Source organism: Heptranchias perlo, chromosome 22 (assembly GCF_035084215.1).
Source record: "Heptranchias perlo isolate sHepPer1 chromosome 22, sHepPer1.hap1, whole genome shotgun sequence".
NCBI lineage: Eukaryota > Metazoa > Chordata > Chondrichthyes > Hexanchiformes > Hexanchidae > Heptranchias > Heptranchias perlo.
This window is the reverse complement of record NC_090346.1, coordinates 50037723-50055006: the sequence shown is the minus strand read 5'-3', so window position 1 is coordinate 50055006 and position 17284 is coordinate 50037723. Positions and strand designations below refer to the sequence as shown.

Here is a 17284-nt window from a genome sequence, read left to right as displayed (position 1 = left end):
CACACAATCTGTGGATGATTTGGAAATGAATGCTGGAAGTTGCTTTAAGATAAAATTTTGGAACAGAAGTTGTTACCTTTTGGGTAATATATCTGATTGTTTCTCGGACGTTTCTGAGGGTCAGCATGCCTGGGGTTGCATTATATTCTCTTTCACATTTGCACAATTACATACATGGAATAAGACGCTTGCTTCCTGGGCTCGTATGTGAGTTTTAGCCACTTAGACTAGAGAGTCAGCAGTGGGTGTGGATTGTTATCCCATCAAGAGTTACTGCCTTGGGGAGATTAGAAAAACTTCATTTTTATGGATAAAAATAAAGCCTTTGGGGCGAATCACTAAACTTTTGATGCAGCATTTCAGGAATGACATGTTTGAGTTGGGATTGTGACTCTGCCATCAGCAGCTTGCTACACAACTTGTTTATTATCCATTCACACTTGAGTATGTGTTTGAACGTTCTGTCTTTATGCGAATTCCATCGTACTTGCTTTGGTCTCTGTTTGCAGGTGAAGCTAAGCGGGAAGACAGGTCAAACAGCTGACATTATCTGGGTGGAAAGGGACCTTCTCATTACAGCAACAGGCGAGATAGTTATCAGGTGAGGACTGCGGGCATGATGGGTTACACTGTATTCCATGTCAACATTGGGAGAGGATTCTGGGCTTTGGGATAGAGCACGCTGAGGCGTCATGCAGTTTGCTTGAAGTCTTAATGTTGTATAGTCGTTTTATCACAGTATCCTGTGTCTTTTAAATAAATTTTCAGCAATGTTTTGTATGAAAGTCTGATTTCACCTGTTGGATTTAATGAGCTGTGCTGGGGGTTGGTGTGCATGTTTTGTTTGTATTGAAAATCATGAGTGGTGGCAGCTGGGGCCTAGAATAATTGCTGTTTTGACACTGTCACCAGGATACAAAGGATCGATTTGTGGGCATAATTAAACAAGCTGCGACATTTTCTGTTTTTTTTTTATTCTTTCGAATTTTTGAAGACACTCAAAGAAGCCCAAGTTCTGTTCTTCATTTGAAAAGATTGGAACCAACTTGCTTTTTATTTTGTTTTCCAACCTAGAAATAAGTAATGTAGCAAAAGTAGGAATCTCTCCTCAGTTACAAAGAACATACAGGGGGAAAGCAGTGAGGAAAGGCCAGTGTAGTACCACTCTCCCAAAATCACAAGCGCAATTTCAGGAGACCAGAGCTCTGGCCATTCCATGCTGCTCTCCCCTCCACCCCCCACCCCCCCCCCAACCCGTCTACGTTACCCATCGCCACTCTTCCTTCCCCCCCTCCACCGGCGGACATTACCCCTCACTGCACTCCCTCTAACCGCATGTATGTTACCCCTCACTGCTCTACCCCTGTGTACATTACTCCTCCGCCGCTCTCCCCGGTGTACATTAACCCTCGCCGCAGTGCGCGATCCCCTCGCCGCTCTCCGCCGCGCGTGCTCCCCTCGCCGCTCTCCGCCGCGCGCGTTCCCCGGCCGCTCTCCGCCGCCCGCGCGCGCGCTCCCCTGGCCGCTCTCCGCCGCCCGCGCGCGCGCTCCCCTGGCCGCTCTCCGCCGCCCGCGCGCGCGCTCCCCTGGCCGCTCTCCGCCGCCCGCGCGCGCGCTCCCCTGGCCGCTCTCCGCCGCCCGCGCGCGCGCTCCCCTGGCCGCTCTCCGCCCCCCGCCCCCCGCCCCCCCCCCCCCCCCCCCCCGCTGCTGTTCGAGGGACCTTGCTGTGTGCAAATTGTCTGCCGCGTTTCCCTACATTGCAACAGTGACTACACTTCGGACGTATTAATTGGCTGTGAAGCGCTTTGGAACATTCTTTCTTTCTCTTTCCAACTGCAGACAGCTGAATATTAGGATAGCGGTTCTCCCAAACAGTTTAACTCGGGCCTGCCTTGTGTTGCTTTGCCAGTAAAATGCAACCCACAGGGGGATTGGGTTGATGATGTGTCCATCAGGATAATGGTAGGAACTCCAAATGATTTACTGTGCAGTAAATTAGATGGCAGCGGGACAAGAAACTAATCTTAAAGAAAATATAATGACAAGCCAGCATGTGTTAGCTTTTTTCACAGACTGCCATTTAATTTGTTATATTTGGAGCACCTGCCTAATATTTCACCCACGGTATATTTAGGTGAAGGATGGGTTGCTCTGGATTGCTCTGTTTCTTCAATTAGTCGCACGATTGATAACATATTTACTGATGCCGTGAGTCACGTGATTGATCCCAATCATGGAATCTGGATCCTCTCCCTGTTAGTGTACTTGTATTGAATCTGGTTTATCAGTCACAGTTTTGTGCAGGTTTTTACCATTCGAAAAACTTTGGATGAAGTTCACCCACAACTTTTTGCTGCCTGACCTAAAACTCGTGTACAAATTACACTGTGCAATATGCCAGTGGGTTTATTGGCATCTTTTAATGTACCTGCTTTGAGAAAGGCAGGATGATATGATCTGTTATAAACTTTGTGATGTTTTTCCACCAGGCTCTGGGATTTGCATAGAGATGAGAATTATGCTTTGACACTCGATGAACACCTAGGGTTTAGCACCGGAGAAAGCATAAATTGCATCTCCTACTGTGAAAGTAAAGGTAGGTCTGTACCTTGCTGCAGCTTTATTACTTTCTCCATACACCGAGGTTCCTGTGAGAAATAAAATCCACAAACTGTGCAGCCCTTAAAGGAACTGCTTTAAACAATAATTGATGACTGTGTTCTCTAAATAGTATGAATGAAATGGACATGAGCAGACACTGGTTATCAGCCCCCCTCCCGCTTCACCTCTCCATAACTTGGAGACCCCGATATCAATTGTAGTGCCCCGTATTACTCCTCTAGCATAGATCACGGATTAAACCTGGAACCTTACTGGTTTGCAAGGCTTAGTACCTCATCGAGCAGAGCGCTTACTGGGACTGCTCCAAATACCGCTTTTTAAAAAAAAAATGTTGGACAATTAAAATCGAGTTTTAATCAGAAAACCATAATTTGATAAGCCACTCACTCCTTACTATAAGAAGGGTATGATTGGAAGAATAACTTGATGTTTCCTAGGTATCCTAGCAGCCGGTACCAATAAGGGACAGGTTGCTATGTGGCGAAAGGCTCTGGTCAGCAGTATGAGTGGTTGGAGAATGGAGGGGAAAGACCAATGGAAACTGCAGGCTCCAATTGAACTCGAAGGAAACATCACACAGGTCAAGGTAATGAAGGACACACTCATTCTGACTCATTCTCACCAACAATACTACACAGAACATGCAGCCTGCAGTACCCGAGCAAAGGGTCCAGACTTCCACTACTGCCTGGTGCGCCTCTGACTGTTGCTGGTTATTTCATCACTATTCCTTTGATTCTGGTGGCCACACATGCCCATGTGTGGAGGGATCGGGTTTACTTGCTGGACATCATGGTCTTACAGTGCAGCTGTTATACCTATGTTCACACCAAAATGTATATTCAGAGAATGTATTTAACTAATGGCATTCTTTGTGCACCATGAATGAGATTTTAGTGAGAATGTTGATGATGTTCCTGCAGAACATGTCCAAAGGGGATAAGTGGAGTAATCTCAGTGTGGCTCCTAATAGACTTCAGATCAGATTCAGGAGTATTTTGCCAGTCTCACTAAGAAAGGTCCTCAAGGTATGAAGTGTGGAAAAATGGGAATGGCTTCAGGGGCTACCCTTGTCGTGCTATGGTTTGCATATATTTAGGGTTCACTGTTTGCAAATTAAACTGATAAAACCCCATCAAACAGAAGTTTCAGTTGGTGTTTCCGTTGCTGTTGATTGGAAGGCGTGTGAGAGTAGCTTGAAGTTCCTCACAGACATTCCCAACTCCTCACATTACTTACAGCGGGCTTATTTTGCACAAGTGTTGAATTAAATGGTGCATGTAACACACCCCGTACTGCAGCCTGATTGTCTCTTGAGTGTTTAGTGGAGAAAGTGAGAGTTGTATGATTACTTGCCAGCTTTGGTAACCTTCTTTGTGTCTGCTGTTCGTTTAGTGGGGCTCCAGTAAGAATCTCCTGTCTGTGAACAGTGCTGGCTCGGTCCTTATCCTCAGTGAGCAGGTCATGTCTGCTCATTTCAACCAGCAAGTAGCGGCCGTGCAGCTGGCTCCGAATCAGCTGAGCCTTAGTTTCTTCTCCTCTGGAAACCAGCAGGTGCTCCGTACGGACATGCACATCAAAGGGGTTTATGTCACCAAGGTAAGGGCCTGAACCACATGCTTCACTTCACATAGTCATCAGACTAGGCTTGTTTGTATATCCCTGGAGCCTGTGAATAGAAGCCGACGTATGCCAGCACTCGGCACTTTGTGCTGTTAGATTAAAGCTCTTTAATAACATATTACTACATCACTTCACTTTTTTTTCACATTTTGGTTTATTTAAGTATACTTCAATGGGTTGATATAGTGAACGCACAGTCCTTCACAACCACATTCAGGGAGAGGTGAGCCCTGCACACACAATTAGAGGGTGCTTGTGAGCATAGTGTTTTATATGTGGAGAATTCTGTGGAAAGAAGGGTGCCTTGTGCATGATGCGGGGGTCCTGTAGAGTGACAGGTGCCTTATGCATGGTGCGGGAGTCCTGTGTGGACACCCAGTGATGGCCAGCCTTGTATCTGGTTGCAGTTCTGTTTTAGAATCTGATATTTAATAAGGTTTTTTCAGGGGCCTTTAAGATTTTGAGAGTGATACTCAGCTCCAGAGTTGAAATGAAGCTGTAAAACATAGTCCACAAGCTCGTTTAGTTCCCATTTGGAGGGTTTCCATTGCATCATGGGGCAATTTAATGGATGTGCTCTCAGTGGTTCTTAACTCAAATTATGACTGTAGGTTAAATCACAGGGCTGATCACAGCCCTGGTTTGAAGAGCCTGGCACTGCTGTGAATAAAACCTCTGTTTTCTGTTGTTGCAGGAGACAGTTGTGGTGTGGAATGGAAAACACATCACAGTTTTCGAACCGTTTGGGCTATCGCTGAGAAATGCAGGTAACATATAATTTGCTTTTTTAGGTGAAACCGAGCAGTTGCTACATCAATCCTGTGGGAACGGAGTTTCCTGGCACTGAAAGTCAAAGGGGCTGCTCTTCATCCCCAAACATTTCCAAGAATTGTGTTTAACAATCAAAGCTTCTTTGTGAACTCTAACGTAGGAAATTAATTTCTTATATAAAAACTATGAACTGTGTGATTGCATTCATGTGGTGGGAGCCCGCTGCCCCCGGGGAAGTTAATGGAGCCCGCTGCCCCCGGGGAAGTTAATGGAGCCCGCTGCCCCCGGGGAAGTTAATGGAGCCCGCTGCCCCCGGGGAAGTTAATGGAGCCCGCTGCCCCCGGGGAAGTTAATGGAGCCCCCTGCCCCCGGGGAAGTTAATGGAGCCCCCTGCCCCCGGGGAAGTTAATGGAGCCCGCTGCCCCCGGGGAAGTGGATTCTGTGGCTGGGGACCCTGCGTGTGGAATACTCTGTGTGATGTCCTCTCCGGGCGGATTGGCCTCGCCTCGCACACCTTTTTTCACTGTTGTATTTCCTATGTTCTTACCGCTGTCAGAATATAACGTGCACTATGGGTTTTGTTCCAGGCTCGTTTCCCTGTGAGTCTTGTGTTGTAACTGTCCACGAAGAGAGCATTTACACTGTGGAGCCAAACCGCGTGCAGGTTCGCACCCTGCAGGTAAGTGTAAGGCTTTTACTTGCCCTACAGCATTGGTGATGCTGTACTTCAGGAGTACTTGGCTGCAGTTCCAATTTTGGTATCGTCTTTCCTGATGGGCCTCCTGTCGAATTCTTTTTGAAAGGCAAAATGTTCCCCGTTGAGTTTGTAAGCAGTTTGTGCTGTGGGACATATCGGAAGAGGCACTTTCTTTCAAGAGTTCTTGTTTGCATTTTGCACTGGTATTGTCACCAGTCAATGCTCTTCATTATGTGCTGAAATCCAGACAGTACAGACATCCTCTCAAAAGCTATTTAAATAGCTTTGTACTAGTGGCAGTTATTGTTAATGGTTGTCACTTTTGGCATCATATATAGACCTCAGGTCCTTCTATTCCGCTGTAAAAGTTTGGTCTTGCAACCCGATATTTGCACAGACAGAAATGTGCAAAAACTGTTGGTTCTGCATATTGTAGCACGTGCTTTGTCCAACAGAAAGGTCAGGATGTCATATTTATTTCATAAGGCAATGGGTGAGCGCCCAATTTGTCAGATACCCCTCCCTCCAGTACCTGTTGGGGAAGCTTGGACAATCAAGGGATGACTGTTCCATGCTACATCCTAAGATGGGTAAATGCAGATGTACTTTAAGCAGACCAGAGAGGTCTCATCAAAAGCAAAATACCGTGGATGCTTGAAATCTGAAATAAAAACAGAAAATGCTGGAAATACTCAGCAAGTCAGGCAGCATCTGTGGAGAAAGAAACAGAGTTAACGTTTCAGGTCGAAGGCCCTTCGTCAGAATAGAGAGGTCTCATTTTCAGTCTCCATCTGGCACTGTTAGCTGGTTGTGGCCTAGATGGTGGTGAAGTCACTGCAGTTGGAGCGGGAGGAGGTGGGGAGAATCGGACAGCGTTTTCCCCTCCTATTTGCTGTTCAGTGATGCCTGCTGAAAAGTGTATGCATGGAAGTCAGATGAAGCTCCACTGTGATGCTTGAATGACGTTTAACTCTTCTGACATTTTTGAACAGTAACCATTTTGGTTAGGTTTTGAAACTAGGAGTGGTCCTTGCCTGAACCACAGCAGCAGAGACTGTGGGAGTTGGTTGCAGGGACACCCCCTGGCCCAGCACATGGAGATGGTGGGTCACCTCAATCCAAAGAGGCTCCCGTTCTGGCCCAGCAACCAGCCACTGGGGGAGCACAAGATTAGCAACAGGAACACTTAAAACATACACAAGCACCGGGGGGAGCAGTGGGTAGAACATATTAAGCGCAGTGCATGGCGCAGTTGGAGGGAACCGAGCAGCCTGTTATTCTTTGAATGTGCTGGCAGTAATGAATTTCTAATGAGTCTCAGCAACCAGTCAAGAAGTATGAAAATCAACAAACTGAGTGGAGCTGTTGAGCAAATTGAAATCTTCACAAGATGATTTAACTGGCTCCTGCAGCTCATAAAACAGACCAGGAAGGAACCTGTATATATAAAAGTTGTTTGCAGAGGAACAGTTTATAGATCGTGACCTTTTTGTTTCCCCTTTGAGGAGATAGATGATGCAATTTCTACTTTAAATATATATAGTTACATATTCAGTTCATTGTTTAATAAATGTGCTTAATAGTTTAAAACCAGAACAAGGTCTGTTATGTTCTATCATTGATTGAGGACTGGAGAGAGATCCTGTGGAGATGTAGGAATAATTCTAGTAGCTTAAAAATAATTCACAGGCTAGGTTTTAGCATCATGCGCACATTACCAAAAGTTCACCTAGACACATTCAAAGACATAGGGGATTGGGCGATGTAAGATACAAGAGCAGAAAATTCTAAAGAAGGAAAGGTAAAAGACACAGTAAGGTAACGCCCACATTCTTCAAAATCAGTGAGTTAATTTTGAAGAAGGTATTTGAAGGTTAAGAGGAATTCTTTCTGTTCAGAATACCTCTCAGCTCTGTGCTAAGAATGAGTGAGTAGCTGCTGTGTTATGTTTGTGTGGTGTCTGATGCCTTTTGCTGGCCGTGACCGTCCTGAGTGTGTTCTTCCTTTCAGGGTACAGTCAAACAGCTGCTCGCGTTCAATGAGACGGAGGGAAACCCCTGTCACCTTCACATCTGTGGGAATTTCCTGGTTGTGGGGACAGACACGGCACATGTAAAGGTCTTCGATCTTTCCCGCAGGTATTGTACACAATCCTGACACTTGAATTAAACCTATATATAGGGTTTAACCAAAAAGCCTCCATGAAGTCATGTTCCGATATTGAGGTTACTGCATTCTTTGAACGAAGAACAGATGTGGGAAGTGCTGTTTAAAATAAAAAGAACAAAGTTGGAAATCGGGAATCAATAGAAGAAATGCAAGAATAACCCAGGTCTGTCGGAATCTGAAAGAGGAAAGACGGGTTAGTGTTTTGGGTGCCAACCATGGTCGCTACTGATGAAGGGTCTACCCCTGAAATACTAACCTGCCATTTCTCTCAGGTGCTAATGGACCCGCTGTATAGATTTCTGCATCTTCTGTGGGGAAACTGATGAAAGTGATGCTACTCGTTCTGTCTATGCTTCAGACATCACTCTGGTTCTGGCAATGAAGTTGTATCAGTGCCCGGACACTGGCCTAACCTGATGATCATTCTGTCCTACAGGGAAGCAAAACCTCACTGTAACACTAAGAACCTGGCAGAGCATGTCCCCAATCTCGGGAGCATCATATCTGTGAAGTGCAGCTCCAATGGTAATAACGTCAGCATTCTTATCAACAGGGTAAGTGCAACTGGAAGTGTGCCAGCTCCAAACAAACTTCCCTACGCAGCTGATCAGGCAACAGTACGGATGAAGCCTGTTTCTACAGTGGCATTCTGTCACAAGCTTTGAGATGCAGGGGTTTATGTCCATCACACAATTGACATAAGGGGTGATTCTACAATCCTGTGCTCCCTGCCGGGAGTCATGCTCACAGGGAGAGCAGGTCAGAGACATGGACAACATTGTGAGCCTGTATCTGACCCGCACTCCCTGGGAGCACAAGATCACTGAGTCACTCCTGCAATTACAGTATATCTAAATGAAAAATAATCAAGCCCCATTCCAGGGTTTGGGCACACAATCTACACTGACACTCCACTGAGGGAGTGCTGCATTGTTATAGGTGTCGCCTTACAAATGAGGAGTTAAAACAAGGCCCTGTATGTCTGTCCTGGTGGTTCAGCGGGTGTTAAAAATCCCATGGCATTTTAAGAGGAGCATGAACTTCTGGCCAACATTTGGCCCTTAACCAACACTGCCAAAAATAGATCAATGGACAACGTAGTCTGTCCGTTGTGTTCTACCTGAGGACAAGTCCTAACTCAAGTCTCGCATACGAGACTCTTGAGCCACTTACTAGGGAAGAGTAGCTGAGGTAATTTTCCGTTGCCTTGCTCACTGTTTTTATCTTCAGAATCCCTTCTCCTGGACCAGCTGCAACCAAGACTAAAAAGCCCCACCGACAGGGGGTCATCTGCTCCCATTGGACACAAGTTCTACAAACATTTTAACACAGCACAACTCGAATTAGATGGTGTTTTTATTCAAATCTATGGCGTTTATTAATTGTAGTAAGAGAGTCTCAGTTGGAGCGAACACCATGTTTCCATGTGGATTTTCAGTAATCCACAGTTTTGCTTCTTGGGTCTCCGATGTGCCAGACTGGGGAAGCAGTGATATTCCTGTTTAAGTGCGTGGCTCTATGTGGTTTCTGTGAACAATTAGGATTCAGGATAACGAGCAGTTGAGTCCAACACTCGCTGCCGGTCCCTGGAGTTTCATTAAGCTTGTTATACAACAACTATTGTGTTGTGACAATGGAACATGTTGGTTCTTTACAGATTCAGGGCCACGAGTAATCCAAACACTGAAACTGGAACTCAGTCATTGCAGCTGCACTGCACAGCACGCGACACAGCAGTCTCACAATTTTTATATATATATATTCACCTTTTCCAAACTATAGCCCTGATTTTACAAACTCTGAGTACAAGCATGGATTGGGAATTTCTGAAACTCTGCTGCCCTGTGCCACATTCCACGGGAAGAAAATGTGCAGTCAGGGAGGCTGCACAGGTGGACAGGGCAAGATTCATTTTAATATAATAAGAGAAATCGTGCCTCATTTCATGTACTTCTGGTGAGCTCCACTGGTGGGCACCTGATTAATCCATTGGCCTGCCCTACTGATGTTCCATTCCTATGGCTATTTTGCGTGGGTATAGTTGGTACTCAGCTTGTGTGCTTTCTTTTTATTGATGTTCAGTTTGGAACTTGGAGCCTGGAATCTTCCGTTACTGAGATACTGATGAATTGTATTGGTGTTTCCCACAGGCAAACAGCACCCCAGATTCCAGGGTCTTTTTCTATGACGTGGAGATGGATACTCTGAATTACTTTGACTTTGAAAGTGGGCGACCAAGCACTGAAGGCTGTTCTATGCCTCGTGTGGAAGATGGCGACACGGAAAAGTGAGTAAGTTGGGGTTGCTGCTGAATGAGAGCGGTCCCTTCTGGTTGCTGTGGGCAGCTTAAAACGACACGCAAATTATGTTTCAATGGTATTCCTCAAACTGAAACATGTCTCGGAGTGCTTTACAGGACAGCGGGGAAAAGTGGCACCGAACAGGATGTGAAAGAGAAAAAAATGTTAGGGTTTTTAGGAGGCTTTTGAAAGCAGAGAGGGAGGTGGTGAGGCTGAGGCGTTTAAGGGAGAGGTGTCAGGGGCAGGGGGATAATGGCCAAAAGAGCAGCTGCTGGTTGGGGAGCAGAGGGAGCAACAAATGAAGGTGGGCCTTCTGTTTGATACAACTGAGTTGTTTACCGGGTCACTTCAGAGTCAACCTCAGTGTGGGACTGGAGTCACATATAGGCTACACCGGGAAAGGACGGCAGGTTTCCTTCCTGTCGGACTGTGTGTACCATCAGTCGACTCCCAATCATCAGCAAAGTGATGGAAGGTGTCGTCGACAGTGCTTTCAAGCGGCACTTACTCACCAATAACCTGCTCACCAATGCTCAGTTTGGGTTCCGCCAGGACCACTCGGCTCCAGACCTCATTACAGCCTTGGTCCAAACATGGACAAAAGAGCTGAATTCCAGAGGTGAGGTGAGAGTGACTGCCCTTGACATCAAGGCAGCATTTGACCGAGTGCGGCATCAAGGAGCCCTAGTAAAATTTGAAGTCAATGGGAATCAGGGGGAAAACTCTCCAGTGGCTGGAATCATACCTAGCACAAAGGAAGATGGTAGTGGTTGTTGGAGGCCAATCATCTCAGCCCCAGGACATTGCTGCAGGAGTTCCTCAGGGCAGAGCATCTTCAGCTGCTTCATCAATGACCTTCCCTCCATCATAAGGTCAGAAATGGGGATGATCACTGATGATTGCACTATGTTCATTTCCATTCGCAACCCCTCAGATAATGAAGCAGTCCGACACCGTATGCAACAAGACCTGGACAACATCCAGGCTTGGGCTGATAAGTGGCAAGTAACATTCGCACCAGACAAGTGCCAGGCAATGACCATCTCCAACAAGAGAGAGTCGAACCACCTCCCCTTGACATTCAACGGCATAAAAATCACTGAATCCCCCACCATCAACATCCTGGGGGTCACCATTGACCAGAAACGTAACTGGACCAGCCATATAAATACTGTGGCTACAAGAGCAGGTCAGAGGCTGGGTATTTGCGGCGAGTGACTCACCTCCTGACTCCCCAAAGCCTCTCCACCATCTACAAGGCACAAGTCAGGAGCGTGATGGAATACTCTCCACTTGCTTGGATGAGTGCAGATCCAACACACTCAAGAAGCTCGACACCATCCAGGACAAAGCAGCCCGCTTGATTGGCACCCCATCCACCACCCTAAACATTCACTCCCTTCACCACCGGCGCACTGTGGCTGCAGTGTGTACCGTGCACAGGATGCACTGCAGCAACTCGCCAAGGCTTCTTCGACAGCACCTCCCAAACCCGTGACCTCTACCACCTAGAAGGACAAGGGCAGCAGGCACATGGGAACAACACCACCTGCACGTTCCCCTCCACACCATCCCAACTTGGAAATATATCGCCGTTCCTTCATCGTCGCTGGGTCAAAATCCTGGAACTCCCTTCCTAACAGCACTGTGGGAGAACCGTCACCACACGGACTGCAGCGGTTCAAGAAGGCGGCTCACCACCACCTTCTCAAGGGCAATTAGGGATGGGCAATAAATGCCGGCCTCGCCAGCGACACCCACATCCCATGAACGAATAAAAAAAAATTGCTGCAAGAAAGAATCCAATAACTAATCTGACGTAGACAGAAAGGCTTCAGTTTTATTGTGTGTAATTAGTGTTTAACTTTGCAGGGGGCATTCTGAGATGAATGAGCTGCTGGGACGGTATCCAATCAGCCATTTCTGGGATCAGAATGAACCCAAACTCTTTGTGTGTGAGGCTCTTCTGGCTGTTTCAACCCCAAAGCAGTCAAACCTCACTGCAAGCACAGAGGCCGAACGCAGCGAGTACAAGGTGAGTATTCTGTCAGAAGCTTAAAATCACATTTGGGAAAAGAGACACTCTCTCCCTCCCTCTCTCCAGCCTCTCCCTCGATCTCTCTCTCTCTCCCTGTCTCTCTCCAGTGCTCGCTCGCTCTCTGGCTCGCTCTCTGGCCCCTCCTTCGCTCTCCCCCTCGCTCTCTGGACCCTCGCTCTCTGGCCCTCCCTCACTCGCTCTCCCACCCTCGCTCTCTGGCCCCCCCCTCTCGCTCTCTGGCCCCCCCCTCTCGCTCTCTGGCCCCCCCTCTCGCTCTCTGGCCCCCCCCTCTCGCTCTCTGGCCCCCCCCTCTCGCTCTCTGGCCCCCCCCTCTCGCTCTCTGGCCCCCCCCTCTCGCTCTCTGGCCCCCCCCTCTCGCTCTCTGGCCCCCCCCTCTCGCTCTCTGGCCCCCCCCCTCTCGCTCTCTGGCCCCCCCCCTCTCGCTCTCTGGCCCCCCCCCTCTCGCTCTCTGGCCCCCCCCCTCTCGCTCTCTGGCCCCCCCCCTCTCGCTCTCTGGCCCCCCCCCTCTCGCTCTCTGGCCCCCCCCCTCTCGCTCTCTGGCCCCCCCCCTCTCGCTCTCTGGCCCCCCCCCTCTCGCTCTCTGGCCCCCCCCCTCTCGCTCTCTGGCCCCCCCCCTCTCGCTGTCTGGCCCCCCCCCTCTCGCTCTCTGGCCCCCCCCCTCTCGCTCTCTGGCCCCCCCCCTCTCGCTCTCTGGCCCCCCCCCTCTCGCTCTCTGGACCCCCCCTCTCGCTCTCTGGCCCCCCCCCTCTCGCTCTCTGGCCCCCCCCTCTCGCTCTCTGGCCCCCCCTCTCGCTCTCTGGCCCCCCCCTCTCGCTCTCTGGCCCCCCCCCTCTCGCTCTCTGGCCCCCCCCTCTCGCTCTCTGGCCCCCCCCTCTCGCTCTCTGGCCCCCCCCTCTCGCTCTCTGGCCCCCCCCTCTCGCTCTCTGGCCCCCCCCTCTCGCTCTCTGGCCCCCCCCTCTCGCTCTCTGGCCCCCCCCTCTCGCTCTCTGGCCCCCCCCTCTCGCTCTCTGGCCCCCCCCTCTCGCTCTCTGGCCCCCCCCTCTCGCTCTCTGGCCCCCCCCTCTCGCTCTCTGGCCCCCCCCTCTCGCTCTCTGGCCCCCCCCTCTCGCTCTCTGGCCCCCCCCTCTCGCTCTCTGGCCCCCCCCTCTCGCTCTCTGGCCCCCCCCTCTCGCTCTCTGGCCCCCCCCTCTCGCTCTCTGGCCCCCCCCTCTCGCTCTCTGGCCCCCCCCTCTCGCTCTCTGGCCCCCCCCTCTCGCTCTCTGGCCCCCCCCTCTCGCTCTCTGGCCCCCCCCTCTCGCTCTCTGGCCCCCCCCTCTCGCTCTCTGGCCCCCCCCTCTCGCTCTCTGGCCCCCCCCTCTCGCTCTCTGGCCCCCCCCTCTCGCTCTCTGGCCCCCCCCTCTCGCTCTCTGGCCCCCCCCTCTCGCTCTCTGGCCCCCCCCTCTCGCTCTCTGGCCCCCCCCTCTCGCTCTCTGGCCCCCCCCTCTCGCTCTCTGGCCCCCCCCTCTCGCTCTCTGGCCCCCCCCTCTCGCTCTCTGGCCCCCCCCTCTCGCTCTCTGGCCCCCCCCTCTCGCTCTCTGGCCCCCCCCTCTCGCTCTCTGGCCCCCCCCTCTCGCTCTCTGGCCCCCCCCTCTCGCTCTCTGGCCCCCCCCTCTCGCTCTCTGGCCCCCCCCTCTCGCTCTCTGGCCCCCCCCCCTCGCTCACGCCCCCCCCCCCCTCGCTCACGGCCCCCCCCCCCCTCGCTCACGGCCCCCCCCCCCTCGCTCACGGCCCCCCCCCCCCTCGCTCACGGCCCCCCCCCCCCTCGCTCACGGCCCCCCCCCCCTCGCTCACGGCCCCCCCCCCCCCTCGCTCACGGCCCCCCCCCCCCCCTCGCTCACGGCCCCCCCCCCCCCCCTCGCTCACGGCCCCCCCCCCCCCCTCGCTCACGGCCCCCCCCCCCTCGCTCACGGCCCCCCCCCCCTCGCTCACGGCCCCCCCCCCCCCTCGCTCACGGCCCCCCCCCACCTCGCTCACGGCCCCCCCCCCCCTCGCTCACGGCCCCCCCCCCTCGCTCACGGCCCCCCCCCACCTCGCTCACGGCCCCCCCCCCCCCTCGCTCACGGCCCCCCCCCCCCTCGCTCACGGCCCCCCCCCCCCCCCCTCGCTCACGGCCCCCCCCCCCCCCCTCGCTCACGGCCCCCCCCCCCCCTCGCTCTCCGGCCTCTTCTCCCCCCCCTCGCTCTCCGGCTCTTCCCTCCCTCGCTCTTTAATGGGAGCCATTATTCTGAGCGGGAAGTAAGAAGGTCCTACAGATCAAGCGGCTGCATAATCGAGTGCAGGTTTCTGCTGTGTAAACTGCTTCCCACTAATTCAGTGGAACACATTGAGAGTAATGTTGTGAACTGAGTGGCTTCACCATTTGGGATGCAGAATGTCATTGGGGTGTGATACCATCCCACTGGCATGTAGGTTGCAGCACCCCGAGTGACTGTGCTTCGTTACATGGAGTTGATCCGTTCTCGGATCCTCAGGGAGTGGAACCTTCCTGTGGCCCATGCATCGTTCTAACTTGTCTTCCGTTGCGCCCTCCCGTTCGGACAGGTGGATGTTATGGTGGTGTCGTTCTTCAGCACACAGGAACACGGCCTTTTGCTGCAGGACAGTTTTCCCAAGATGATGTCCCATGAGGCCCTGCTGGGGCTGGAGATCCCCTATTACTATTTCTCCAAGAAGGTATGGAGAATGGCAGAGTACTAATAAAAAATGTCTGGCAGTTGGTATTGGCTTTCACCTTCACAAAAAGCAATGTGATTCAGATGTTTGTTCATGGCATAGTAACTTTTCATTCAGTGACGAGGGGAGTGGCTGTGCAATACCCATTTGTAATTTGCTAGTGTAAGTGACCTGCATAACTCGGGAGTAACAACTCAGTCTAAAGTTATAAATTGGGAGGGTAAAATTTCATTTTCATTCTCCCTTTCTAACTCATGCTGTAACTGCCTTGAGAGTGTTTGAGAATAATTAATTTCGCAATAACGGATGCAAATTAAAATATAGGTGGTTCTTTTTAGCGTTAATTTTGCCCCATGTTTACGGATTGTAAGAATTGAAGCTATTGTTGTGACACTTTATTGAATGAAATGTGGACTCGGGGTGATATATATTAACTTTCAAACTGGCAGCAGCCTTGGCCAACAAGGACGTGCAAATTTAAGAGATGCCAAACCATCATATTAGGTTGTAACTCTCCATGTCAAGAGATTGTGCTTCCCACGCTTGTACAGTTTCCAACCATCTATTTTAAATGATAAAACTATAATGATGTGAGAGGAAATGATTTACTAATGTTTACTGCTTGGCGTTTCCAGCGAATGAACAATATTCAAGTGAGTTGACCTCTGATTGAGATGTGAGGTCGGCTCATTTATACGCAGCAGCTGCACTGGGACTTTGTCATAGGCCCTGTGACCTTGCGTGGTGTGCGGGTTTAATTAAAAATGCGATGCCTTGGGGTATTTTCCCCTGTAAATGGCATCCAGCATTCTACTGTGCACGTTGAACAATGAGGAAAATCGTACAGAAAAGGCAACCTAACATTCCTGCTGCTTATCCCAGGAATGAGCGCACACCATTCCTGACCTTTGCCTTTGCACTACAGTTTCCCCCTTTTTAAGATCTGATGGAAGTCACTAAAGTGGTGGGTTTGTCCCTGAAAACTGAGGTGTTGAACACATCAGGCATGATGCTGAGCTGTACAGGTTAGGAAGATCCCAGGGTTCAATCGTCAGTCTGTGTTGTGATGCCTGCCCTTTGTTGAACAGTCCACTGGCACCTGCAGTTTGTAGGCTCACACCCGACAAAATGGCCTTTTAAAGGAGCCACCGCAGAGCTGCTGGTATCTGTGGAACTGCATCGCAGCAAGAGTCAGCACCTTCAGGAAGGCAATGACGGAAAGTGGGAAAATGAAGCAGAGTTGGTTGATTATCCTTGATAATCTCTGCTCTAACAAATTGTTTGTTTAATTCTAGTCCGGGGAGATAGAGAATGACCCTGAATCGAAGCCTGGCTCTCCTTCCATTCCACAGATGGTGGCAAAGAGGCCCCTGCGAGATTTTGTTGGGCTGGAGGATTGTGACAAGACGACTCGTGACGCCATGCTGAATTTCAGCTTTTACTTAACTATAGGGGACATGGACGAGGCTTTTAAATCAATTAAACTCATCAAGAGGTGAGGCCATTTCTTTTCTTTCCTTAAAGAATCCATGAACTGTTTCTCTGACTGTGCTATTTGGCACGTTGCAAGGTTTTATTTGCTGGACTGCCATGTTTAGAATATCGAAGGATACCTGGTGGGGCCGGATTCCCAGCTTGTTTATTGTTGAGATAGGTTGTTCTCCACTGATGAATCGAGAATGTTGGGGTATCATAGTGCAGGGCAGTCACTTATTGATCTGCTACTTTGATGTTTTTCTTTTGAACGTGTGGATCTGTGACCACTGATCTGTAGTCATTCAGAAGCAAGTTTAGCAGGTGCTTGCATTTAATAGCATTCTGGAGGGATGCAGAATAGATACTGCAGTTTACCGTAATATATACCCGGAATTCTTTTTAATAGAGGGGTCCTACACAATTTATTATTTTTATTTTGATCCAGCCAAATTGGTGTCTAAAAGATCTGCAGTGATCACACTCCAACCACTCAAAGTGCCTTCCAACAACAACAACTTGCATTTATATAGTACCTTTAACATAGTAAAAAGTCCCAAGGTGCTCCATACATATGAAGAATGGCCACAGAGGGACTCCCTGTACCCAGCAAGGAGTTGGTGCCTTCAGGAGAGGAGCAGAGAACGTTGTTGGGAGTAAAAGGGAAAAAGAGCTGAAGTTGATGAATAAGTGATATCGAAAGGGAATAAAGGTTTTCAGTATAAACAAAAAGAATCAAGTAGTGCAGGATCAGTACTTCCGGGCCTTTGGAAGCACAGCATTATCTTCACTCTAGATATCCTCAGGGCCATGCAGTCTGTCCGAGTTAAATAACCTTCCCTGAAACCCCCCCGAGTG

General features: G+C 50.2%; 1 protein-coding gene across 2 annotated transcripts in view; it reads left to right on the top strand.

Moving 5' to 3' along the window:
• The window catches only part of ift140 (intraflagellar transport 140 homolog (Chlamydomonas)), a 79320-nt gene that overhangs the window by 17722 nt on the left and 44314 nt on the right, over positions 1–17284 (top strand). For both annotated transcript variants that reach the window (XM_068003605.1, XM_068003606.1), the window contains exons 7-18: positions 510–601; positions 2490–2596; positions 3060–3208; positions 4018–4221; positions 4940–5012; positions 5604–5695; positions 7724–7851; positions 8319–8436; positions 10033–10169; positions 12055–12217; positions 14822–14953; positions 16249–16448. In XM_068003605.1, coding sequence (XP_067859706.1) covers positions 510–601; positions 2490–2596; positions 3060–3208; positions 4018–4221; positions 4940–5012; positions 5604–5695; positions 7724–7851; positions 8319–8436; positions 10033–10169; positions 12055–12217; positions 14822–14953; positions 16249–16448 — 1595 coding nt within the window. The remainder of the gene's footprint in view (positions 1–509; positions 602–2489; positions 2597–3059; positions 3209–4017; positions 4222–4939; positions 5013–5603; positions 5696–7723; positions 7852–8318; positions 8437–10032; positions 10170–12054; positions 12218–14821; positions 14954–16248; positions 16449–17284) is intronic.